Source organism: Salminus brasiliensis, chromosome 6 (genome assembly GCF_030463535.1).
Source record: "Salminus brasiliensis chromosome 6, fSalBra1.hap2, whole genome shotgun sequence".
Lineage (NCBI taxonomy): Eukaryota > Metazoa > Chordata > Actinopteri > Characiformes > Bryconidae > Salminus > Salminus brasiliensis.
Window position 1 is genome coordinate 7965458 of NC_132883.1, and position 27289 is coordinate 7992746.

The following is a 27289-nucleotide window of genomic DNA, read 5'->3' on the forward strand; positions in this document are numbered from 1 at the left end:
TGCATCCATCAAACTCTTCCATGAGATAAAAATAAATACATCTGTAAATACATTGCAGGAATTTCATTTTCTAGGAAACTAAATCTCTAGGATTTACTAGGACATATGAGAACACTAATAGCCTAAGAAAAAATGGGCAGACTGGTGCAATGCTGGGGAAAGTGCTCCAAACAAGGATTTTTCCCCTTTCATAATTTTTCTTCTCCCCCCCTCCCTCAGATTGTCACTATAATTCCATGAGTCTTATAATATAAGATGATGTCAAGTTGAAATCCTATTCTTGGCTCCATCTCGACTATAAACTGCCAAGCTGTGGATCTCCAGAGTGGCCTGCTTTTTCTCCGCTCGGAAGTCTTACCGGCAGCGGCTCCACGTAGAGGATGAGGAAGTGCAGGGACATTGAGAGGCAAATGGCTCCCAACAGCCACACATTCTCCCACGGGGGCATCCGCAGCAGAGACTGGTTCTCAGAGAGGCTGGACAGAGAGTCAGAGAGAAGGTTAATGATACATATAGATATATATATATATTTTTTTGGGGGGTGGGGGTGGGGTAATTGTGTCCGATTTATATGCAAATTTGACTTTAGTATGGGCTAATAAATGGTGGTGTAATGGTACATAAAAGTCATGGTTTGATTCCCACCGAGGTGTGGACATCACAGTTCTGCAGAAGGATAAGGCAAATTCATGAAGCTAACCTAGGATTTCTTTAACTTATTTTTAGCTAACCAACTAAATTACCCCCCACCCATCTAGTGTGGTTTAGATTTCCAGATAATTCCCAGTGGTACAGACCTGTTAAGAGCATTGCACATTTCGATGGTGACAAGTACAGACAGAGCCATGGTCATGGGGTACGGGGACTCGAACACGTGACACTCCAGATCCTGAAATTCAGGATTATCAGGAGCACACTGCAGGAAGTGGCTCTGAGAGAGAGAGTGAGAGTAGAGACATCACACAGGGAGAGGAAATGGCTGTTAAACTCAAATAAACAAAGAAAAATCCACACTTGAGAAGCTGAACTAAGTAAAGAGGTCACTAAACCTCAAATGGATGTACTGTACTGTGCTGAGCTGGGAAACCAGCCAGTGAGATGTCCTCCACTCTAAATCCCAGAATCAGTCATCACTCAGCATTCACATAAGAGCACTTACCAGCTGGTAGAGGGTGATCTGAGGTCCATCCTCAGCCACAGTGAACCACCAGGCTGCGGCACCCACTGTAGCAGCACCCACGTAGCCTGGAAGACAGCACAGACACACTGCAATTACCACCTACAATTCTCTACATCAGTGGCTCTCAATTCCACGCTTAGGGAAAACCTGACTTTAGTGCAATCCTAAAGAAGCCCTCCCCCCTCAGTCTACATACTACAATGAAAAACACCAGATACTGAGTTTTGTATCAAAATGGTCTTATGAAACTTCAGCTTCTAAATACTGGCTGATACCAATACCAATCTGATCCATGCGTTTCAACAAATAGTGTAATTAGTAGACAAGCCATGTACTACTAATTAACACACATTGGTTACCTACTTTTTAAATGACCATTTTGGTGTTTAACATTTTATAACACAGACTAGCATTCCTGATACTTTACTGATTCAATGTACTTTGCTGAGAAATTAAGCATTTTAATCAATAAAACATTTTGTGATTTTATTATCTATAACACATTTAGAGGGTGCTCTGCTAGAACTGCTAAAACACTGGTACAAAAAGGAGTAAAAAAAAAATTGGATCAGGCTTTAAACAGCTGATACCTGACCGGCTTTAAAATCACTACCCACTCAGTTAATTTATATAAAAGACAAAATAAAAGTAAAGTAAAATGTCAGAAATCATAAAAAATATTAAAATCCAGACCCCCCTCCTCAAACTACATGAAGTTGCTAAGTAGTCATACTGTTGACATGATGGCAATTGTACAGGAAACAGAGTGTATTAGCTTCCAGTACTTTCTAGCTACATTAGCATTGTAGCTATAGCATGAAACCAAAGAAGCAAACTTCAAAATACCCAACAGGTCACAATTTGTCCCTTATCCCAAACGCTGTGGAATTTGAGTTTTTGCCAAACACAAATCAACCATGTCAACAGTTCTCTCTGTACAGTTATAGAGACTTACAGCCAATGGCCAGGTATCTGAAAAACAGCCAGCCAGAGATCAGGGGCTCCTTGGCATTGCGGGGGGGCTTGTTCATGATATCTAGGTCAGGGGGGTTGAAGCCCAGGGCAGTGGCGGGCAGGCCGTCCGTCACAAGGTTGACCCACAGCAGCTGCACTGGGATAAGAGCTTCAGGGAAACCCAGTGCTGCTGTCAGGAAGATGCTGGAGTACAGAAAGGAGGAGAAGAAAACAACCATTAATTAGTCAGTCATGTGATCTTGATAATGGCATTGTCTTAAATGTAAGGAGGAGGGTTGGTGACCACTGTTTAAATTAAACACACAGAATCACAGACAAGACTTCAAGATGGAAGTCAGGGATAGAGATAAAGTCTGCAGGAAGACTGCCCTTCAGGAGCAAGGCAGAGATTGGTAAAACACTGCTCTAGAAAATGTTTATGACCAAAAAACCATTTGTAACCAATTATACCATACATCACAGGGTACAATTTTATTTACCAGGTTATTCTGAATAAAGAACAAGTGCAGAGAACGAAAATAAACAGCGTTTCAACAAATAGTTTAATTAGTAGACATGTACTACTAATTAACACATGGTTACCTACTTTTTAAATGACCATTTTGGTGTTTAACATTTTATAACAGCTTGACTGACCGATTTGCCAGGAAAGGAAACTCATTAGACACTAACCAGACGACCTCTCCCACGTTGGAGGAGATGAGGTAGCGGATGAACTGTTTCATGTTGTTGTAAATGGCGCGTCCTTCCTCAACAGCGGCCACAATGGATGAAAAGTTGTCGTCAGCAAGGACCATTTCCGAGGCTGTCTTGGCCACAGCAGTGCCAGAGCCCATAGCGATGCCAATCTCTGCCTTTTTCAGGGCAGGGGCATCGTTCACTCCATCTCCTGTCTAAAAACAGAGGGAAATGAAATGATATGATACAACATGCTTATAATTACATTCCCTGGCCATCAAGTTAGTTCTCAACATGGGAGAGGAAGGTTATATGAGGGCATATATGAGAGATTTCTGGGACCAGGATTAAGTGTAGTCACTGTATTTTCCCTTTAAAGAGGAGGAAAAAATATTCTCCATTCAAAATGCTGTACTGTACAGCATCAGACTTAATCCATGTCTGGGAAGCCAGCCCAGGAGGACTAAGGAAATTAATTAAAGTGACAACTGTTAAATTGTAATATTCACAGAAGTGCTAGGTTATAATCTAGTGGTTAGGGGTTCCTCCTCCTCAACTTATCCAAAAGATTTTGAATGGAACATCATTCCAACGAACACCGTGGACTCAATGCTGTGAGCTGTGCCGCCCTCCCCCTCTAGTCCAAATCTGGCATTAGGCATGCTGCCAATAGGTGTATGTTGATCAAGTTTATCCTATTCTATTGGCAATACTTCTCAACAGGGACTAGACAAACTGTGTGCGTACACCTGCATCTGCACATCTGTGTCAGCAATGGGTGCATCTTAATGCATTCATTAGAAGTGTCCACAAACATTCGGCCTCAGTTTGGAAGTTCATTTACCTTAAAACGTCCTACATGTGTGATAAGGCAGCGTGGGTTATTTTTACCATGGCAGTGATCTCGTCGAAGCCCTGAAGGAACTCCACGATCTTGGACTTGTGCGAGGGCTCAACGCGGGCGAAGCAGCGGGCGGCCACGACTGCCTCACGCTGGGAGTGGGGGGAGAGGTCATCAAACTCACGACCTGTGAAGGCCATGTGGTTGATGTCGTCGTCTTCAGAGAAGATACCGATGCGTCTGCAGATGGCCACGGCTGTGCCCTTGTTGTCACCCGTGATCATGATGACCCGGATGCCGGCCTGGCGACACAGCTTGATGGAGGCGGCCACTTCAGTCCTAGGTGGGTCCAACATGCCCACACAGCCCACGAAAGTCAGGTCAGACTGGACAGAGCAGTGAAGAGAATGCCGAAATAGCTGTGATTAGTGGTGTGCTCCGAGGTCATGGGTAAAGCATACCTATGTAAAAGGGTAAAGCTTCCAACTGTGCAATGGTAGAGGCTGTAAACGTTTTTACTAGTGTAAAGTACATGAAATACTGATGCCTGTTGGACTGCAGAGCCATTGTAATAAGTAGGGCTGTGTACTGACCTGAAGCAGGGGATTCAAACCGCATCACAAAATTTGATACATCGCAATTTTCTTTAATTAATTAATGTCAGGAAAATGCTTATAAAAAACAAACTTTTGAGGTGGCCAGAACCCTGGGATCTGCCGACAACAAACCAGAGTACGACACTAATGGCAGACAGTGGTTCTGCTTGTGTGCTTGATAATCTTCACATTTTAAAGAATCGAGACAGTATTGCAAAACCCATCACAGCACTTCGATATGCTGACATTTTCTTACATCCCTAGTCATTAGCGGTCACCAAGCTACCAAAGGCTTTATACCTCGTACTCCTGGAAACGGGCCGTGTCGCTCAAAACCATCTCCTCCTTTTTGAGCGGGTTGTCGTGGGTCGCTAAAGCCAGGCATCGCAGAGTGTCCCGTCCAGTGCCATATTCTCTGATCACGGACATGATCTTCTCCTTGATGCCGCTGGACATGGGCACCCGAGTGCCACCCACGCGTACGTATGCACACCTATCGATCACTCCCTCTGGAGCACCCTGAAAAACACACACAGTAAGAATTTGAGTCTTCTTTGTTAGAGTTAGGGCAGGGCAGACTTATCAGAAGTGCTCAAGATAACGGATGGCTATTAACCCTAGTCTGTATTAATCATTAGTGAGATTACCAGTTTTGGTCTAACCAGTCTTTTAAGAATATCTCACACAAACAGTCTGGAATGTAAAAGAACTATGGCCAGTTGCTGAAGTCACTCAGAGTCACATTAATATACTGTCAAGTCTTCCCCATTCTAGGACCATCCAGAGTAGCATTTTCCCTACACTAACAGGCAACTAGCAAACAAGCAGCCTGCTGAGGAGCTGAATTTAGTGAGGGGAAAGTACAGAAATGTGTAAAGCATGAGGATCTCCAGCCCTGGTTTGGATTCAAAAGGAGCCAATCAGGCTTTTCTGACCAATAGAAAAAATGGTTCTAGAGTAGCCTCAGTTCAGCACATTGTGTTCTGCTGTAACGCACCCATGTAAAACTCCTGGAAAGGGCCTGTCAATTAACAGACTAGTTGCACTAAAAAGTGCAGGGCAGGATGTTCTCCAAGACCAGGGTTGGGGACCACTGTGCAGAACTGTGACAAGTTTGACACTCCTGAACTGGGCTGAGAACAGACAGGAAGACTGCGGAATGGTATTCGGTCACCTTGACAAACATCTTGCTGGAAGTAGACTTGCCCTTGCTGGGGCTGCAGTAAACAGACATGGACTTCCTGTCCCGGGAGAACTCCAGGGTGAACTCCTTCTTCATCAGCTGCTTTATCACCTGACAGGGACACACATAGATACACTAAATTGGAGAGCCCAAGGCCATAGAGCTTTAGAGAAATGAAATCTGATGTGTAATGTGGTATTTAGAGTGTGGTTTTGCTGTAGGATATTTACAGAGTTGCAGGCATTGGCTCTCTCAATCCTGGAAAGGCTCCTGACATCTGTGTCAAACACGTTCATCTTCTCCACCAGACAGGTCAGAGCTGTCTCCGTGGCCTCTCCCACCTTCTCATACACACCTTTAGACTACACATGTACACAAATATGCTGAATCAGCTTCACTCATATGCAAATAATGATTTATTTTAGGGGAAAAAAAAAAACACACACAAAGCAAATGCAGACTTTTCTCTCAACACTGAGTGTTTGATCTCAGCCTTAGCTAATGAGCAGGATCATGACACTACCTCGTTATAGTCCAGGGAGGAGTCGTTACAGAGAGAACAGATGGTGGCCATCTCCACCAGAGCATCATATCCAGAGCACTTCACCAGTCGGTTATCCAGATACCTGCAGGGTGATGCAACAGTGTGCAGTCATTACAAACCACCATGTAAGCATTACACACAGACGAGCAGTTGCATGACATAGGAGAGTCATTTAACCTTAATTCTACTTTTAGTCCTGTTAAATTAGACACAAATTCTAGTAATTCAGTTATTTAAACTGATTATTAGAGGCTGATAAGGTTTAAAAAAAAAAAAAAAAATGAAAAGAAAAGGAGGAATGCCAACTGGTCTATGGCAATTAATCTAAAGAGACAAAAACACTTTGTATGAAGTTATTACTAAAAAAAAATACAGAAAAAAAAAGAAAATTTTTTAATAGAGCATTTGAGAACTTGACACACTGCTGCATTACAATAACTCTACCATGTCACTTGTCACTATTTTTCTTAGGCATGAAGTTAAGAAAATAACTGCATCCAAGAAGAATTTTTGTAACTCTGGCCTCAGGAGAGCACATTTCTTGGTTGTCAGTACTTGAACTCAGGAACGGATATGGAGACACTCACACTTCTCCCTCAGGTGCATATGTGGACCCAGAGATGGTGAACTCTGTCAGAGAGCAGTGCTCATTCTCGGCTTTGTCCAAAATGAACATCTGGGAAAAGAAAACAAAAAGACACGATACAACAGATTAAGGAATTAGGTGTTAAGCTAAAAAGATGTGCGCAGATGCAATAAAGAACTAAATCATTAGTGACAATCCTGAGTCTGTGGCAATTTTCTCTTCATCTGCAACTATGCTGCAATTTATTTAATTACCACTATGCAAGGTCTGACAGTCACTGTTTTGCTACAACTGCTGTAGTACATCCTGACTACTTAAATGCACAATGAGATCCATTCAGAAATTTCAGCCTTTTAATAACCTCACATAACATAACTATACTAAATATAGTAATAAAAGCTACAATACAGTAAGTGTACGCATGAGGTCAATAATCCTAACTGCTACACTGATCTGTAGTATAGAAGTGTTAGCAGCTCCAAAGTGGGGCTGGGAAGCCCAGTGTGCTCCCACAGGAAGACCTGCCATATAAACATCCAAAATGACACGACCGTAACAGGAAAGGAGAGAGAGTGCGAGCGAGCAGAGTGTGGCAGCCTGCTTAACGCTCATTTCCCCGGTCTGCTGCAGGGACGCTATAAAGCTGCATCAGGCAATAAAACACATTGCATTGGACATCACAGCCAAACACACACACCTCCATCTAAGCACCTAACTGCCAGGCCATCAGGCTCTCCAACTCTCTCCTGCTACACTCAGACCTGTTGCCTTTGCTGCAACAGTTACTGAGTCGTTTCTCCCTACTGATCGGAGTACAGATGGGGAGTACAGAATGCTAGAGGGGGAAAATTAAAATAAAAACCCCCAAAATACGCTTTTCTGCCAGATCAGCAATTTTCTGCTGAGAGCCAGTTGCTGGAAGTAGAGCACCGCTGCTGTTACTCAGTACACTCTGCCCTGCAACTCTTGTCTGAGATTGTGACAGCACATGACAGTAAGGTGTCCGTACACTTCACTGCCATCAAGTTACCAATGCCTCAGCATTTTCAAAAATACACCAGAGAAATGCTAGTGTTGCATATCCAGCCTTCATGAACAAAATCCAGCAGTTAGCATTCTACAGCTAGACCTTATAAGCCATTAATGCAAGAGTTCAGCGAAATTAATCAAATCCAAGTTACAGCTTCCTCTTGGCCAGACGTCATACATCTAGATTTTTTTGAAAATGTAGCCTCTCTGCATTTGGGCCTTCTGTTTTGGACAACGCTGCTGCTGATCAACCACTCAACTTGCTATGAAATCCGCCACTTCACTGTCTTATCAGCCAGTGAACCTTCCACACCCTCCTGATCAGACAGGTGTGTGGCTTTTTTCAGATTTCAAGTGTCTGTGTGTGAGAGATATGTGGATCAGCTGTTTGAACATAGTGAGAAAATATTTGTTGTTAAAAAAAACATGCTTCAGCTTTGTGAGGTACTGAGGTCTATTTTGGCCTTTATGCTGTTTCTTTACGAACCTGAATTCAAACTTTGAGGTGTTAGACCCCCAGGTGGGCTGAGTTTGCATACAGACTGAGATACTGTTGAACTCAAGAAAAAAGCCAAATATTTAATATAAAAATCCAGATGTGTGGATGGGGGCCTAAAGAAAGCCTGCATACTCACTCTGCACACAGACATCTGGTTGGTGGTGAGGGTGCCAGTCTTGTCGGAGCAGATGACCGATGTGCAGCCCAGCGTTTCGACTGAGGGCAGGGAGCGGACAATGGCATTCTTCTTGGCCATGCGGCGGGTGCCCAGGGCCAGGCAGGTGGTAATGACGGCAGGAAGCCCCTCAGGGATGGCAGCCACAGCCAGGGCCACGGCGATCTTGAAGTAGTAGACCGCACCTCGGATCCAGGAGCCACCGTGGACTGGGTCATTGAAGTGGCCGATGTTGATGATCCACACGGCAATGCAAATGAGCGAGATGACCTTGGAGAGCTGCTCACCGAACTCATCCAGCTTCTGCTGCAGGGGCGTCTTCTCCTGCTCCGTGGACGCCATCTCATCTCGGATCTTACCGATCTCAGTGTTCACACCTGTGGCCACCACCACGCCCACAGCCTTACCAGCTGCAATGTTGGTGCCCTGGGTAACAAATTAAAATGGCCATTCAGCAAGATCCCCTCTTTGATCTCAAACCTCTAGAAAAGGTCAGGACAGTGAAGAAGCAGACTGGAGCGGTCCTCTAATCTGGATCGACATTTAATAAGAGTAATACAAAGAAATGGCAGAAGTAACCTGATGGTGCACCAATGACAGCTAGCGTAAAAGGTCAACAGCACATGCTTTGTGATGGTACTCACAGAGAACAGCATGTTCTTCTTGTCCTGATTGACAGCGCGGGGGTCGGGAACAGGGTCGGTGTGTTTAATGACTGAGACAGACTCGCCTGTATGCGCAGACAGAGAGAGAGAGAAAGCCATATAGGTCAGTTTCAGGCTCATGACAGTATATGCAGGGACTGCTTATTAAAAGACAAGCATTGCACACGTGGGGTTTTGCTTCATAAGTAAACATCTTTCTGTCTACATGAGGCTGCATTACTCCGCATGTACACAAAACTGTATATTTAGAGGTTTGTTACCCGTGAGGATGGACTGGTCCACTCTCAGCGTTGTGGACTTGATGGAACAGATGCGGATATCTGCAGGGACTTTGTCTCCCACTGGAGAGGAAAAGAGAGAAAGGGACAAATTAGGTCAAAAATCTGATTTATTTTGAGGATATTTAGGAGAGGAACATATTGCAATGCACCATCCTAACAGCAGTACAAATAAAACACCATATGGACAAAAGTATTGGGACACTTGCTTAATCCCTGCAACTTCCTAGGTTCTTTAAATAAAAAGCCCTGCTTTTGTTGGCGTAACTATCTCCACTGTCCAGTAAAGTCTTTCTACTAGATGTTGGAGCGCTTCTATGAGGATTGAATTACATTTAGTAACAAGACCATTAATGAGTTCAGTGTGCTAACCCAAAAGTATCATCCCAGAGAACACAGTTCCATTGCTCCACAGCTTAATGCTAGTGGGAATTACACCCCTCTTGCCCATGGCAGGCATTAGTTATGGCTCGAACAGGTCCATGTTCACCTGCTGCAGAGTCTCCTATTCTATTGCCAGTGTTTCTCTACAGAGACTAGACAAGCAGTTTGTGTGCATTTGCACATCTGTGTCAGCAATGGGTGCAACTTAACATAGCTGAATGCATTCATTAAAAGGGGGTTCTACAAAGACTTAGACATGATATACTTCTAACTCTCTGCGGTTCTTGAGCAATTGATTATTTTTAAACAAGCTTGGCAAACACTAGAAAATGAGAGACAGCTTGGTCCCATTTTGAGCCTTCAAACACTGCTTTTCATGCATTTTCTGCAAGGGGTCTATCAAGGACAGCAAAGTTTAGAGCCGCTGGAAAGACCTGTAGGTAATCTTCAGAAGCCTAGATAATCACGCCAGTAGATTTCATTACATACAGTATTCACTGAACGGAAAGCTTCACCCAAAAAAACAAACATGTCTAGTACCAACTGGGGCCCATTAGCCTTATGCAAGTCAGACTGAAGCAGTAGACTCCCTCTAGCTTTCAGTCACTCTAAAGTTAGAATTTATAGTAAGAGTCTCTTTATTTAAGTCCCATAAAACCGTCCATCTCTTTAGTAAAAAGGATTACAACCAAACCCATTTGAAGATGAAGTGGTTTTCCTTCTTCTCGTTAAAGACGGATCCTAGAACAGCCCCTTTACTGCGAACATTCTGATTAACGCAATTAATGCTCTTTCAAAACCAGATCAATTTATAGATCTATTAATTGTTCCTCTGTCCATTAATGACTTCATTAAGTGCAGAAACCAAGGCCAAGACTGGAGACAAAGAAACAGCCGGGAAGATTCCCTTTTCAGGAGAAAACAGACACATCCTCTTGTGCGCATTCCCCGTGCCCTTGAGCGGGAGAGAAGAAAATAGCATGGGAGCAACAATGCGCAAATCCAAACATGGGAAAACTATTTTGATCTGTTCCCTGATGCACCGCTGATCAGGTTTAAATCTGGACGCTCCAGAACAGCTGCCCTCAACAGGAAGAGCTGCAAGAGGTGATGGTACTCAGTTGCCAATCAAACTGAGGTTCTCAGGCTCTGCATTCAAACTGGCCTTCTGTAACAGTGCGGAAGGAAGAGTTCTCCTCAACCAAAACCAAAAATCTAATCATTATACAAACATCAACCCATGCTGGTCTCAGATCAGCTTGGTCTTTTTCATCAGAAGAGATCACAGTAGACCACAATGTGTTCGCCTATGCACAGCTATACTTGGGTCTCCAAAAGAGGATCCAGCAACACAACAAAAACATTTAACACGTGAATACAAATCCTGGGATGTAGCTGGGCTATTTGCTGGCCTGTTTGCTGCTTAACATCATATCATTCACCACTGGGCCAGCAAAGCTGCAGATGGTCCACCGCTGCAGAATGCCACCATGACAAATGACGGACAACAATGCTCGAGGCACAGCCTTGGCGGTGGCTGGAACATGTATATGAAACCCGATCTTGATGTGGTGGATTTACAAACTGTTTGGGTGCCAGGAGATGCGAGCCCCCAGCAAGAGCTGAAGGGGGCGAGAGCATGGGGTGCCAGCACTCCATCCAGCCAGTCAGCCAATGTGCTTCTCAGAAAGACTTAACGCCACTCGGGCACCTCTTTCAGCCTGCTAAATGAGGAACAATGTACTGAATGAGAGCAGACACACTTTGGTGAAGGTCACCGGCATTGTTCACAGGCAGAAGGATTCCATTTCACCTTGCTGCTGCCAGGGAGCAAGCAAACAGTGGTGAGCAGGTTGCAGGGTCAAGTGGGCACAAACACTGGATGCGCCAATGGTAGGGACCTTCAATAGGAACGTTCCTCAGCTCATAGGAAGAACCACCACCACCCAATCACAATTTGTGCTGCACACATAGAACCTTGAGCTCCACCTTTAAGCCATACATGCCACCCACCCACACGTTCGGTGCCTCACTTAAGGGCACTTCAAGGGTGTTCTGTCGGTTCTGGGGATCAAACCAGTCACAAGGCTGCTTCTGTAATGTTCATGGCTGGCTGCTATTATTCATAGGACAGACTCTGCCTAAACAGAGAAATCCTGCCTTGTGGCTGGAGATGGAAGGGCTTGCCCAATAGGTAGGTAGGTGTGACTGAGGTTAGAACACTGGGTATTGATCACAGGATTGTGGGTTCAGCCACAAAAGGCAGCACTGTTGGGTACTTAAGTCATTGTGCTCCACCGGCACCGCAGTATGGCTGACCCCATGGACTGACCACAGCTTTCAGAGAACAGTTTATTAGAAGCAGTGTTGGCTCAGTGGTTAGAGTAAGGCATTACTGCTCGTGGGTTCAAAACCAGAGTCTTATCGAGTCACTATTGGTTCCTCTCTGCTCTAGGGGTACCACAGCTTGGTTGACCCTGCACTTTCTAAGCTGACATCTGCAGAGACAACAAATATCATTGCACTGTACAAGTGCAGGACAATAAAAAGACACTTAACTTCTAGATCCTGGGACAACTTCAATCAGATCCCAGAGCTAGGGGTTGGATGTGTGTGAAAAGCAGCTGCTCTGGGAACTCTGACAGTATTATGTATTGGTTGCCCAATAAATCAACACAGGGACTGCTACAGAGAAGCCTGTTCATGTTTTGGTGTACATTACTAAAGCATCCTGGAGTACTCAAGCCACTACAGACCTGCTGATTGACTGCAATAAGTCCATGGTCCTGATAGCTTCATAAACACTGTGAAACTACCATGACACCAAAAAAATAAGTAAATGGAAAAAAATAAATAATATACTATACTCTTCACAGTGCTGTGCGCTGCAGAATATCAGTCAGGTACCACTTGACAGCAAAGCCTCAGGGCCCAATTCACTAAAGCATTTAGTATGAGGAAGGCTTTTCATAAGAAAGACAGTGAGGCTCTAGAATGCCCCAGTCGCTCGCTCGATCACTGGTCACGTGACAGAGCCTGCATGTACAGAAGTTATAATGCCAGAGATCTACTAAAGCTTACAGTGCTTATTCAACAGTTCATGCACTAAAATGGATATCCCATAGGCACCAGAGAACTGGAGCAGGTGGAGCACATGCACAGACTTGAAAAAAACATGAGAAAATAATTATTTTCTTGTGACTGTGAAAATGCTTGACAAGAACTATCAAGAATAATTATTTAAAAATTAAGACAGATATAAATAAATTACGTATATTTAAAATGGGTCAAAATAATTACCAGTTTTTATAATATAGGGTCAGAGTGGTCCAGTAGTCCAAGTGGCTTCCACCATGATCTGGATTCACTTGTTTGAATCCTGGGTCATGCTGCCTGCCATCAGCAGCCAGAGCCTGAGAGAGCACAACTGGCCTTGCTCTCCTGGGTGAATAGATGACTTTCTCCACATTTCTTCTGCTGGCCAGCATGGGTACTTTTATTTTGTCAAAATAACTACTTTTTGCTTATGATTGAAGTGTTGAGTGAAAAATGGTTTATTTTCTAGTATAGTTTGTTAATATTAACAACAAAAAAAAAAAGATGAATTCTGCTTTAAAGATTGACCAATTTGGTAAAAATGAACTTTTATGGAAATAACCACCCAGTCAACACCCAGGCATCCTTTAAGAACTTGAGGCAGTTTTAAGGTAGCTGTTCTGCAGAAGCTACAGCAGCGGTTCAGTGTTCAAAGCCCAGCGTGTGGTGGGAGTGCTATTTGCAGAGCGGCCTGCAGGTACAGCCTTGTTCTCTTCACTTCTCGAGTTGCTGTTAGGAGGTTATCCACCCTCTCTGCTCACACATCCGCCCCCTCTCTCCTCGACCGGGCAGTGAGAGCAGCTTGGCCTCTAGAACACCCACGCTAGACCCTCCGCACGCAAAGAATCCAGAACAATACCAGGCACATGAGTCACTGGCTGGAGCTGAAGAGAGAGAGTGGTACGGTTGGTAGACAAAGCTAAAACAAACTCATAACTCCCCTTTAGATTTAGAGTGCCTGCAGCACAAATCTCTCCAGGACAAAAACAAAGAGGCAGCATACAGGTGAGAACACGCATACACACACACACACACACACAGTGTAGGTGACCGAGCAGGTAGCACTCACTAGCAGTTTCTATACTTTCCCCTTCAGGGCATGATCCCACAGCTCTCGTCTGACCTCAGACGTCCTCATAAAAGAGTCCAGTTAAGTACACAGCACCACCTGTAGAGCTGGAGCATGAGGTCAAGTGCAGGGTTATCTTGGGTCATGTCGCACGGTCTGAGAAGACTACACTATGCTATCCTAAACAATACAACAAGCCAGTATGACCAGACATCTGGTCTTCCTTTGCATTCAACTGCATAGACCCTGTACATGTTCAATTAAGCAAGCAAAACATTTTAGAAAAGGCTGAAAAATGTTGAAAATGTAAATATCTATTAAAAATAATAATAATAATAATAATAATAATATGCAATATGATGGACTTTCAAAAACACTGTAAAGATTGGTGGCAGACAGGGGTTCATTGTGTGTTGTGTTTAACTTGGCGGCTAGATGGCAGCATTGCACTCCATTAAATCATGGGTGCGCATTTGAACACCTGTGAGAGTTTCAGGGTATAGCTTAATGCAATTGAATTAAAAATAATAATAATTATATAGAAAGAAAAAAGAATTCCATAGAATTAGATATTTAATTTGTGAATTCAGTCTTGTTTAGCTGTAGCCCTCCTCCCCCCCAAGCTGGCTGAGGTGTTCAAATGCCCACAAGTGTCTGTATAATCTCCATTGATTGGTATGCTCTGGAGCAGCCACTCATGAACCGGAGGTCACCATGCCCATAAAGTGTAAAGGCCCAGCTCAGCACAGAGTTGTGGAGCAGTGAAACTGCATTCACAGGAGTGCCAAAGCTCTGGGAAGAGTCAGAGTGATGTTTGTGATCAAGAATGAATATCCGCACCTGCCAGCTAATGTTCCAGTGGCTGGATGCAATCGAATTCTCACAGCAATGTGTCCAAAATGTTGTAAAATTGGTCAACAATCAGAAGCACACTGAATGGCTGAGGTTTAAACAAGACTGGTCTCTCCAGAACCATCTTCAAGGTCATCCAATCATCTGCAGCTGATGTGCTGCACCTGATTCCAATGTAGTAATAAAAGTGGTAGCAATAAAACGTGAGGGTGTTCTTGTGAGCAAAACATTAGAAGATTGCATTTCTATATAAATGTTAAAAAGGCAGCAGTTTTCCTGGGTTTGTCCCTCATTTCTACCCTCCACAGAAACCTGCTTCAACAATGAGGCACCCGCAAGACACCTGTTCCATTCATGTCATTGATAAAGACCCATGGCCCTCCCTGCTCGCGCTCATTCCAGCACAGCCATTTGTGGCTCCTTGCTGACAAGTACGAGGGCATCAGAGACCTGGCACAACCCTACTACCGCCCACAAGTCTTCTCAGTGACAGGAGATGGTTGCCAGGTCCAGCAGAAGCCTGCATTCCAGCGAAGGGTGTTTGGAATCCCAATGTCCACATGGTTGTGGGAGGTTGGGGAGGGGCTCACTCGCTACCCTTGGGGCTAGGGGGGGTAGGCAGGAGGCAGGACACTACAAGCTAGCTCTTCCCTACAAGGTCATCTTTCTGGGAGCCAACAATAGGAGCAGAGCTCAGGGTGCTTATCAATCACAGGCTGCGAGCCATGGCCCACTGCATTTGATCTAAGGGGGTTTTCCCCTTTTGTTCACGGCTCAGCGGAAAAGGCATGAATCAAACCTTTAACACTTTCATGAGACACATATTGATGGAACAGATCAAAAGCTACCAAAAACAGCACCCAGGACAGACACAGTTGGACACTGTACCTTCAGTCCCATCCATTGGGGTCATCAGTTCACACACCCGATTCAAATCAGCAATTAAATGCATTGCTTGATTCAGGGTTAAAATGGGGAAATCAAGCTGCCCCGGACAAAGACCTCCAGGACCAGAAGCGATGGCACAGTTTTTGGGGCCCACCCTAGTCTTACTGACAATCTGATGACTTTGATTAAGTGTATGTGCTCTCTCCAGTAACTCCTAGCGTGGGCCTCCTCTGAGATACATGAATCTCCACCACATTGTTTTTAAACTGCTGCTAAGGCAGAATCAGTGGACGACTTAACACACCCTCACAACACTAACAGTTAAATCAGCCAACAGACATGCCCAGTGATTGCAAGACACCATAGGATGGACCTCAATCTCCCACAGCCATGAATTGCCAAGGGTCACATAACATACAACCAATTCTTGGGGGGGGTTGGGGGCTACTCAATGTTAGGCAGGTGTTATTAAATGTTATGGCTGACCGGTTAGTGTTGTCAGTCACAACAACCTTGCATATCCACTTCTGCCATGTGTAAATCTGGCGGTTGTTCTTTACATTGCATCTGTAGATTATGATGAATGGACCAATAGAAATGCTCCAAAGTGACTTGACCTTGACTTGACCTTAAGGTTTTGATCAGACAGCAATGATGTACTTAGCAGGCTAGGTGAGGAGACACATACGTCCACAAACACACTTGGCCCTGCAGAAGCTGACAGTCAGGACAGGATTGGCTGCATTTGTAATTCTGTTCACGGCCAAGTCAGTTACAGTCCCCCAGTCCCTCTTTCCAGACTGTGCACTGTGCCACTGCCTGCGTCATGCTTCCAGCACACGCATGGAGCGAAAAGGCACAGATGTCAGGTTACGAAATCCACTCAAGACGCAGCCAAAAATCCCAGGTGTCTCTCGGCTTGAGTTAATCATGTTAAGTAATTGTTCACCAATTCATTATCATTGTTTCCATTACATTAGGACCTACCTAAGCACTCATGCTGGGCAAACTACAACCCAGCCACAGTGGTGGATGTTCTGGGATAAATTGGGGCAAAAGAACGTCCTCTGAAACTAAAACCTACCATCATCTCAAACATGAACCGGTGTTTAAATGGATATTTTAATATTAAAAAAAATAAGTCAGTCAACAGTACAGACTGTTAAATCTGTTCTCTCCATAGATCTCGCATCTGATCTCCAAAACCAAAAGGTCTTCTGTTCCTTGAAGTCTAAAACGCTTAATCTGATCTAGTCAGTTCCTCTCTAGACCACAGACATGCCTTTTCTGCAAGTTCACAAGGGATTGCTTGTCCACACACACACACACACACACACACACACACACACACACACACACACACACACACACACACACACACACACACACACACACACACACACACACACACACACCTCTAAAAAGGTATTCATCTATGGTTATGACGTCAAATTGTCCCCAGCCCCACCAGTGACCTTCTCAAGGTGACACTGTAGTCCGTCTGGACCATACCTCACGTCATACACTGCAATACTGCAGGGGGAGGAGGGGGTAGAGCTAAACACCTGTCATCTTAACTATTGTAACTGCAAGATATAAATAAAGCATTTCATAATCTCAACAGCCCACCATGCTAAAAATAACACACACCACTACTCTCCAAAAAAAAAAAAAATGGGGGGGGGGGGGGGGGGGGGTGAGGGAACTGGGGTTGAGCTTGCAGCCCCTCACAAACCACACAGCAGAACACCATCCCTCAGCACCTGCACAGTTACAAGTTTTTTACTACATTATACACATACGCCAAACCCAAATGTTTGCGGACACTCCTTCTAATGACTGCATTTAGCTCTTTAAGCTACACCAATTGCTGACACAGATGTGCAAATGCACACACAGCCTGTTTAGTCCTTGTAGCTAAGCATCACCAACAGAATAAGACTTTCTGGAGCAGATAAACAAACCTACTGGCACCATGCCTAATGCCACACGTGGGCTAGAGGGGTACAAACAACCCCCCCCCCCAAAAAAAAAAAAAGAAATTGAGCTGTGGGCCAGTGGACCTGTATTACATGCAGTAATGGTGCCCCATCAAATACATTTGTGGGTGAGAGTTAGGCATGACATTAGGTGGTGTTCATCCAACATCCTGACCCCACCTCACAGCAAATGTTCCAAAATCTAATAGAAAGCCTTTTTCTGGACAGTACACACAGTTAGCCAGGATAAACTTTCTTTGGACAGAAACAATGACTCAGCAGGTGTCCCAATACTTGTCCATGAAGTGCACATAAAGTTCATTCTGATACCAGCAAGGGTTTGTGTTGTAGGCCCCTCACAGTGCTTTGTGAATCTGAATTAGCAGGGTATGAGACCATGAGAATTTGTGTTCATTATGAATGTAAATGAGGGGACACCACACACACCTTCCAAAACAGGTTTAACTTCAGCAATTTCCTAGAACCCAAACTAACAGAAGCAGCAGTCTCGAAATACAAAGTATCTAATCCTCCTTTCATTCCAGCATTATTCCGGGCTTTTCTGCACATGCAGAGAGCTGCTGACAGAGCTGAGAGCTGCGTGAAGGGTGTGCGAGCAGCATCAGCAGTGCGCGAGTGTGTATGTGTGGCAGAGCAGGAAGGTTGAGAGCTCACTGGACAGAATAGAGTTATACAGATAGGGACATTTAAGGATTAGGGGTTACAGGAGGATACAAAAATGTGCTATAATTATAATAAGCAGCATATTGGATCTCATTACTGCAAAACCCTCTAATCGGGTTTTCTTGCGTGCATTGAGCATCCTGACCAAATCAGAGACATTCTGAGTGACACAAAAGAAAAATAATAATAAATAAATAATTTGGGCTAAAATAACGCAGGCAGTTTATTTAGGACCACCACAACAAAGCCAATTTTGATCATAAAGGATTATGGCTGCCACACTGCTTCTAACCAATCAGGGAGAGCAGGATGGCATGTCAAGCAAGGGTCACCCACAGAACAAATGTCTTTCGAACATGGAGATAGAAACGGCATGGAAAGATAACGGCTGAATCTGGATTTCCAGAAAAGGACTAGAATACAATTGATTAAAAATCTTAAAAATAAGGTCGCCCTTCAGACTGGTATTTTGCATCATTTGCATACAGGAAGGTCACACGCATGCCCACATGAAGCAAGCGAAAGAGATCTGGCACAGCGAAATGCACTGAAAACTAGTGCAATTGGACACGCAAGAAGGGCTCAAATGTAAAATGGGCTAAACGGTAAGTTTAAAGGGGAAGTTTAGCTTGTGTATTTCTGCCCATGATTAAACAACAGATACTGACTCCAGTATTCAAACACTGGTGCCTTAACAAGTTTATATGAGAAGTTATTTTTAAATGACGAAATTCAAAAGGAGTTCATTTTAAGATGTTCAAACAACAAAGTGTGGATGAGAAAAGGAGATAAGTGGTTGATTACATGAGTCATCTACACTTCATGTGTTATTTTCTTTGCTTTAATAAACATGATTGATGCATCTTACCAGCCACCTCCACAATGTCTCCAGGCACTATGTCTTTGGCCTTGATCCGCTGCACGGTTTTCCTATCCTGCCGGTAAACCTTCCCCATCTCAGGCTCATATTCCTTCAGAGCCTCGATGGCATTCTCAGCATTACGCTCCTGGCGGGGACACAAAGCAGCCATTTAAGTTAGATTGTTTAACTTAATCCGGTCAGGTTGCCAGATTGGCGAGATTGGTGTACATGACATGACTTTGATTTGTATCTCAGAGAAGGAAAAGGCAGGTTCTTATTAATTATAAATTAAATAATTTAATAATCAAATGTTAAGGTAAACTCTGCATTTTGAGCCAAATCTACCCATATACAAATTTATACACAAAATCTCTTGGACATTTCTGGACCAAGTAGCCTCTTCACAAACAAGCCCCAGAGACAGAGCGTGACAACTTGGATGTGAATTAGCTGCGTCTACAAACACTCACCTGCCACACACCCACGATGGCATTGGCTACGAGAATAAGCAAGATTACAAAAGGCTCCACGAAGGCTGTGATTGTCTCCTCTCCTTCCTCAAACCAGGCTAAAACCTAGAGAGAATAAAAGGGCACATATGAGAAAGTCATCCTGATATGCAACATTCAAAGCTGTATTACTGGGAATAGTGTTTTTCGCTGGAGGGCTACAGAACGAGGCCTCATGTAGAGGCATGCTACAGCACCATTTACCACTCTCCAACTCTCACACTCACAACCCATAATTAAGGGCGGAGGCAATCTATGGCCTCAAAACTCCAGTCTGACGTTTTAAAGCAGCCAAGCAAATAAAGCCGCAATAAATACACGGCTGAACGACGAGGGAGTTTCTTAAATGCGGATATAAAGCTCTGGAGAAACAGATGATCCTAATCCCAACAGCAAAAATTAAGAAACTAACTATGCAGAAGCGTCACCATTTATGCTTTAAGGGGCTGCTAGACTACACTGCTCAGTCACCATCACAGCAAACCCTAATCCTTCAGACACTCCGGAGGCTGCAGTCGTTGAGCATGGCTGCTGTTTGAAAGCATATGAGGCTGCAGTTTTACTTACACACCCCTCATTGGGACTTGTGGCCAGTAAAGTTAATCAGCAAGACCTCAGAAAGGCACTGCTGCACATATGAATGATGCCGCTTTAATGGACTCACTCACTCGTGTATTTATTATTGATACTATAATATATATGAACACTAAACACACATGTGTGTGTGTTACTGGGGCGTAAAATGTGTTGCATCAGTCTGAAGGTAGCATTTCACCAGCATTTAAAATTCTACAATTATTAAAGAGTACAGATTTATGATTGTTATGTAGAATTCTTATGTCAACAGCCCCTCCAATCACATGTATATCAGTGTATTTAAAAAAATCCTGAACAACCAAAACACAAAAAAAGGATCAAAAATGTGAGAATGAGATTTTATGATGCACGAATTACATCAGAGCCTCTAAGGTAACAGTAATTGGTCCCATTTGATGGAAATTAGGCACATAGCAATACACTCAACCCATTTGATTCACAATGCTGGGCTCATAATTTTTTATCCTCCATATATTTTGACCAAAATTTGAAAAGGAAAAAAAAAAAAGATTGTTTTCATGTTACACTAACTGCAATAGAGCTGGGAGGTGAGAGGACTTCAGACTTGGTACTGGTTATTTGTAAATTCTGGGGTTCAAACATTGCAACTGCAAGTTATTTATGTCACAGCCATGTCTTGTATTGCAGCATCATGATTGGAAATGAATCACAGACGGACAGACAGGGAGACGGACAGACAGGGGAAACTAAAACAACCCAAACCCACTTGCACCCCAATAGATTTGAGCCTTCAGATAGGTTTTACCAAGGTCTCAGACCTTAAGCTTGCTAGAGTTAAGGCTTGTTTACAATAATTAGAAAAGGGCCGGGTAAAGCTAATTTAATAAATACTCAGAGTTCTCAAGAGTAGTCCCAACAATCAGCAGACTTGGGCTCCTACAAACAGCTGCCTAGTTCTCTGAAAGCTAAAATCCCCACAAAGCAGAAGACGACTATGAGAAGATGGTAAAGTGTTTTCAGGTAGCCGTTTCCTGGTCTGTAAACCTAAACTGCAGTTAGAAGGAATGGTGGAAGTCAAGCTGAGGGTTGGTAGAAAACCTCAGGGGCAGGTAATCATTGGAAGAAATCCAGGCAAATCCAACTCCCCTGTTCGACTGCAAAAGGACCTTTAGAAAGACACTGGAAGGGTGATGCACTGTCCTACTGTGTGGCGACACCAGCACAAATATGACCATCCTGGATGAGTCTTCCTCAGAAGGTGCAGTTAAAAGTTCACATCAGTTTGCACTGATATTCTCTGAACGCTCCTTTTCTAACCTACAACTAAACCATTTACAGAAGGCATATGTTGTGGGTAAAACTGTCCACAGCACACTGATCTGCACTCCAGCAAAATCAAGCCACAGCTAAAGTTAGCAACCCAGTGCGGATCAGTGGGAGCCATGTTCCACATGATGTACCCCCTGCATGCTACCTGCTGGTACTGACTGCAGGCTTAACACCCCACGCCACACCACTCTGAAGGTAAGCAGAATTGGCTGGGGGCTTTAGTCTCCCGCTGCTGGCCAGTTAGCCCAGCTGCCGGAACAAGCAGTCTCCCACTGAAGGTCAGGAGCCAAATTTGGCCTGCAGCAATGCCCTCTCCCCTAGTCTGCTCAGCAGGAGCTGTCAAAGACAAAGCCCAACACCTTGCTATCTCTGAGCTGGGCAGCGGACAGCTGGCGGGTATACCTCTCTCCAGCCGGACGGCCGGCCAGACCGTTCCAAGCAGCCATGTGGTTGAGATCACACCACAGGACATGCTCACTAGACTTACCGGCTTAGCCAACCTCCAGGATCAGGACTAGCTGAGCATGGGTAACAGAAAACCTCGCTTATTAGCATTAAGAACTGAAAATTGGTCACGTGACTTGTGTTCTTCATAAAGGAGTTTCACTGTAAAGGTGCTGTGTTCAGAATTACAACCCATCAGGGTATATAGTCACTGTCCCGCAAAATCTTGTCTCCATTTCTTCATATAATTTGAATATGGGTTTTTTCTGTACACTGTATGAAAATCTGATTAATGGACCAACAGAAATGCTCCAAAATTACGTGACACTCACGTGACCAAGCCAAGTTCTGGAATACTGCGTTCATTTCCTATCATAACCTTCATCATCCAAACACTGCCATCAATGCTGAACTTCTAACCTTCTAAACTGTCAGCGATAGACCTAGTCGTCCAGGAGCAATCCCAACTAATGACAGGGGTCTTTACACGTCAGTCTGAGACAGCAGCGCAAAGCTCGGACGTCTTGTTTGCCGGCTAGCGACAGACACTCGATCCCAACAAACGCTGTTGTCACCATTCCCAAGCAGTGCAGCTTTCTCAGCTGTTTAACCTTCTGATCTGTGAGTAACCCAAGACACGGTGAAGACAGGAGACACGAGACAAGACACTAACAAGCCATCTGCACCTCCACAAGCCCTCAAAGCAGCAGCAGCAGGAAAAGAGAAAACACTCATCTAAATTCCCCGGCCTGCCATAACAAGCAGAGTACACCGCTAATTAGCATTAGCATTTTGCAAAATGCTAGTACACTACATGTCCAAATGTCTGTGGACACCCCTCCTACTGAATGCATTCAGCTACTTTAAGAGGGACCCATTTGCACAGATGTGTAAATGCACACACAGCATGTCCAGTTCCTGTGGACAAGTGCTGCCAAAAGAATAGGACTCTCTGGAGCAGATAAACATGAGCCTATTGGTACCATGCCTAATGCCAGGCGTGGGCTAGAGGGTTATAAAGCCCCCCAGCATGGGGAGCTGTGAGAACTGTGTTCCCTGGAATGATGGTGCTTCATGTAACACTTTTCTGAAGGGTGGGGGGTGAGCTGGGGTAGTGATCATCCAACATCCCAACCTTACTTAATCCATTGGTCACTGAATGCAGGCAAATCCTCACAGCAATGCGCCAAACAGTGACTCCAACAAAAGAGGGATAAACTCTTTATAACCCTTGATTCCTGGGGTGTCCCTATACTTTTGCCCATGTAGTATACTTGTACGGTTTTGAAGACATACTTAAGAAGCAGGACCTACACTTTAGGCCCTCAGGCTTTTCTAATATCAAGACATTCACAGATACACACGCATCAGTCTGAAAGTAAGAGGTATACTTACAAACGATATACAAGCTGCCAGTAGAAGAATGCGCACGAGTAAATCCTCAAACTGCTCAATGACCAGCTCCCATATAGACTTTCCTGAGGAGAGGAGGACGAGACAGTGATCAATCAATGCATTCAATCCCATTTCTGCAATAATAAATAAGTAAATAATAAATACATACAAATAAATGAGGAGTTAGAAACCAAGATAATTACCTTCTTCAGCTGGTAACTCTGCACACAGATCATGACCAAGCAAGAGGACAGAAGGAAGAAAGAGAAAAGAGGGTCAATTAAGGTCACGCTGCAAAACACTTTAATGAACAGCTTTTCCTGACATTCACTCAAGCCCAAATCAAGACAGCACCAAGAACAGAAACCCCGCTTTTGTCCCCAGACTTGAGATACACAGAGCTGCGCTGGACGGTTCTGTCCAGTGAGGCAGATATTCTCTGTGGGAGATGTGCACTATAGATGGGATCCTAGCAGCTGGTTTCTAACCGGGCTTTCTCACTTCTCCTGAGAACAGATGGGCCGTTATTTTGGACTAAAAAGGCTTTAATAAGTCTACAAATAGCAACAACTGCAAGCCTAGCCAATGTTCCAACAACTGTAAAGTCAGGAGAGCCTTAACACCAATCCCACGCCACCAGGCCTGACTGCATTAACATTACAGCGTCCCTAAAATATAAATAGGTATACAGTCAGTCACTGATATACAAATACCTTGCATCTTCATTTTTGCCTCTACTGACTTTGACAATGTGAATTTGGCCGTTTTCAAAATTAAGATAAACGGACCAATAGAAATGCTCCAAAATGACACACAATTTTTCTATTAGTATTAAATTAACTTTCAAAAACCAGCCATTTATTAAACCAACCTAATGATCTGCCACTGCCAGCGTGCGTGTATGAGGAGCTGCAAAACATGGTGGTGGTAGTCTCTATCCTACACCATACATTTCCACTTCCACCAGCCACACATTTTTCCATCAACTGCATATAATTTAAATGTACTACTAAAATAATAATAATAATAATAATAATAATAACCTGGAACACCATAACCCCTGACCCTATAAATGGGCAAAGCACATTACAGACTACACAGACTCTATATGGATAAAGGGGGTGTGTGTGTGGGGGGGGGGGGGGGGGTAGTATGGGGCAAAAGCATCACTATTATTTAGGGTACTTCCACCTCAGGTTCCCACTAGGGGTAATTAAAGAGCCCTGAAGTAAAAAGACAAAAGACCACTGAGGAGGTGAGGGGGGGGGGGCAATGACCTTGCTTTCACCCCCATCTAGATGCCTCAGATGCCCTGCACATTCAGTCCAGTGTTGTCACTCTCACTCACACACACACACACACACACACACACACACACACACACACACACAAAAAAAAAAAAAAAAAGACACAGACGTGTGTGATGACGTCAGCACTTTCGCAATCAGCGCCGGCTGATGGGGAGAAGAAAGCGAGCAGGTTTGGGGATCAGACACCAGCATGCTCAACACACACACACACACACACACACACACACACACACACACTCGTCTCACGTACCGTTCGGCCCCCATTTCTCCTTCTGCCTTTTGACTTGGTCTAGCCCCAGTCCCGTGCTCTCGTTCACGCCGAAAAAGCTGTAAACTTCCTCCACGCTCTTGGTGTGCGCGTTCTCCATGCTGCTGCTGCCTCTGCTGCTGCTGCCTCTGCTGCCTCTGCTGCTCGGTGCGTCTCAGCCGCAGCTCGCTCGCTCGCTCCCTGCCTGCCTCACTGCCTCACTGCCTCACTCGCTCACTGACTGACTGGAGGGTCCGAGAGAGAGAGAGAGACGAGCTGCTTTCTCAACACAGCGCCTGTCTCAGCGGGCACCTCTCAGTCACACCAGCACAGCGTCTGTCAGGTGAAAAACAGCCAACATGAGGGACCCAAACTTGCGCGCGGCTTCCTTCCACGAGTCCGTCTCTCCGCGGAGCATGCGGCGGTGCGTGGAGGTGTTTCTCCCGTGTGCCGGGGTCTTGCTATTTCCCCCTCCAAGAGGCGCAGCTGGTCCAGGCTTAGCACATCACACGACCTCGTTCGCAGCCCTGAGCTTTCTTTCTCCGGGAACTGTGCCGGTGAGTCTCGCTCCCCTTCCCCGCGTCCAGTGGCACCCTGAGGCGGCGCTTTACTCTCGTTATATCGCGGCTGCCTCGCGGCTGCCCCCTGTCGGCACTCGGGAAGAGCCAATCAGTGCCTGGGCTCAGCTTCGAGCCTGGAGAGCAGAAGTTGCAGAAGTGCTGAGGTACAAACCTGCTAATCCTCACTGTCTGGTCTGCCACACTGTGAAGGCGTCGATCACCTTAAAGGAGCAGTCCTCCTAAATTCAATTGTGCAGATGTAAATTGAGTCATTCAGGAGGGATGACCTCATCTAATTTACATTTTTTGGGTTATCTATTTCTGCAGTGTAAATATTTACATTCAATATTATGCATTAGATTTAAATGAACTGCTAAATGAACTTGCTGTTTAGTAAAGCAAACTAATGCATTGTCATTGGGGGCTGTACAACCAGCTGTGAAACATGGTGGTGGTAGTTTTATCCCACACTTTTATTTGATAAAATATTTTCTACTTTTTCAGCAGCAGTCACACATTCAATGTCATGAAACAATGAACAAAGTCTTATGCAAAAGACATGGGCACCCTTGGTGAAATTATAGATTTTGTCAGTTGTTTTAATTAAGAAGTAGTAAACACAGCCTGTGTAGATAACACAATGTTTTCAGCACATCCCATTGCACAGTTCCTTTATTACTACAGTCATTTGGCCTGTGCAGAAGTTTAAGCACCCTAAGTGTGGCAGAGGCCTATTGTTTTTTCAGTAAATCCCACTGCAGAGTAAAAAGTTACTGTTTTTCACATAAAACAAATACAAATTATTATTTTTGACCTGTGCAGAAGTTTGGGCACCCTTAATGTTGCAAAGTCTCAGTCCTTTACTAGCAAATTAGGCCTGAGGCATGTTATCAATTGTAATTAGGAACTGTCAGCTGAATCAGATTTCAAAACATTTAAAACATTATTCATTCTCTAATTCTCTTCAAACCTTTTGTACTGATAACTGTTAACACTAGCAGTGTAAACTGAAACTGAAATCTTAAAAAGGTAAACGATCAAGGATGAGCTGAGTCACGAGTGTTGGTGCACTGTTCCACTGTGCAGCATTGCTTTCATAAATATAATCTTCATGGAAGAGTTACAAGAAGGAAACCAGACCTGCAAGTTTATCGCAAACTCAACGTTTGAGGTGAGCTACAGTTCATCTAGAATTTTGGATGTTTTTGAAAGTGCTGTGGACTGATTACATTATATTTAAAGTATTGATACTTTTGTATCTTGGATTACCCCACTGCTACTTTACTTGTCTCTCGTATTGTGAAGCCACTGAACCTCCTAAATGACAAGTAAATGACAAATACTTACTAAAATCATTTAGAAAATATTCAAACTTTATTTTGGATTAAAAATGTAAAGATTATTTATTTAATTCATTAAAAACATTTAGTAATGTCATCTTCACACATTTTACCATATTATACAATTATCACAAAAAAGGAAGATAATTATGTAAATCATGATTTTTTTTTTCTCATTGCTCTAAAAGGAATTAGGGTAAATCTTGGGAAGTGCTCCTATTAATCCATTAAATTATGAGTAAGATTTATCTGCCTGATGATTGACAATCCAACATCCACATCTACATCCAACGGCTGTTTTGTGAGAATTACCCATAGGCTTATTACCCAGACACTGATGCAAATTATTTGATAACTATTTAACTATTTAACTGAATTCAAGTAGTTATGAAACTGGACAACTGATATGTGAGCCTTCATGGTTTAAAGGGTTTAAAAAAAGGTCAAATTCCAAATTGAACCTGATATACTGGCCTATGTTTTAATTGATTACTTATTATAAAGGGAAAAAAGGGGAATCCTTTTTGCTGTTATAGAGAAACATCTTTAAGCAT

The 27289-nt window shown here is 44.0% G+C and overlaps 1 protein-coding gene across 1 annotated transcript in view; it reads right to left on the reverse strand.

Moving 5' to 3' along the window:
* Positions 1–25429, reverse strand: part of atp2a2a (ATPase sarcoplasmic/endoplasmic reticulum Ca2+ transporting 2a) — a 29885-nt gene extending 4456 nt beyond the window's left edge. Inside the window, exons 1-19 of the mRNA XM_072681489.1 lie at positions 24839–25429; positions 23482–23499; positions 23279–23361; positions 19514–19618; positions 19050–19188; positions 9212–9292; positions 8931–9016; positions 8248–8712; positions 6585–6673; positions 5977–6079; positions 5684–5815; positions 5445–5564; positions 4571–4789; positions 3725–4060; positions 2828–3048; positions 2136–2338; positions 1160–1245; positions 798–931; positions 359–476 (exon numbers count right to left, since the gene is read on the reverse strand). Of these exons, the coding sequence (XP_072537590.1) occupies positions 359–476; positions 798–931; positions 1160–1245; positions 2136–2338; positions 2828–3048; positions 3725–4060; positions 4571–4789; positions 5445–5564; positions 5684–5815; positions 5977–6079; positions 6585–6673; positions 8248–8712; positions 8931–9016; positions 9212–9292; positions 19050–19188; positions 19514–19618; positions 23279–23361; positions 23482–23499; positions 24839–24956 (2856 nt within the window). The 5' untranslated portion in view covers positions 24957–25429. The remainder of the gene's footprint in view (positions 1–358; positions 477–797; positions 932–1159; positions 1246–2135; positions 2339–2827; positions 3049–3724; positions 4061–4570; positions 4790–5444; positions 5565–5683; positions 5816–5976; positions 6080–6584; positions 6674–8247; positions 8713–8930; positions 9017–9211; positions 9293–19049; positions 19189–19513; positions 19619–23278; positions 23362–23481; positions 23500–24838) is intronic.
* Between the last annotated feature and the right edge of the window lie 1860 nt (positions 25430–27289).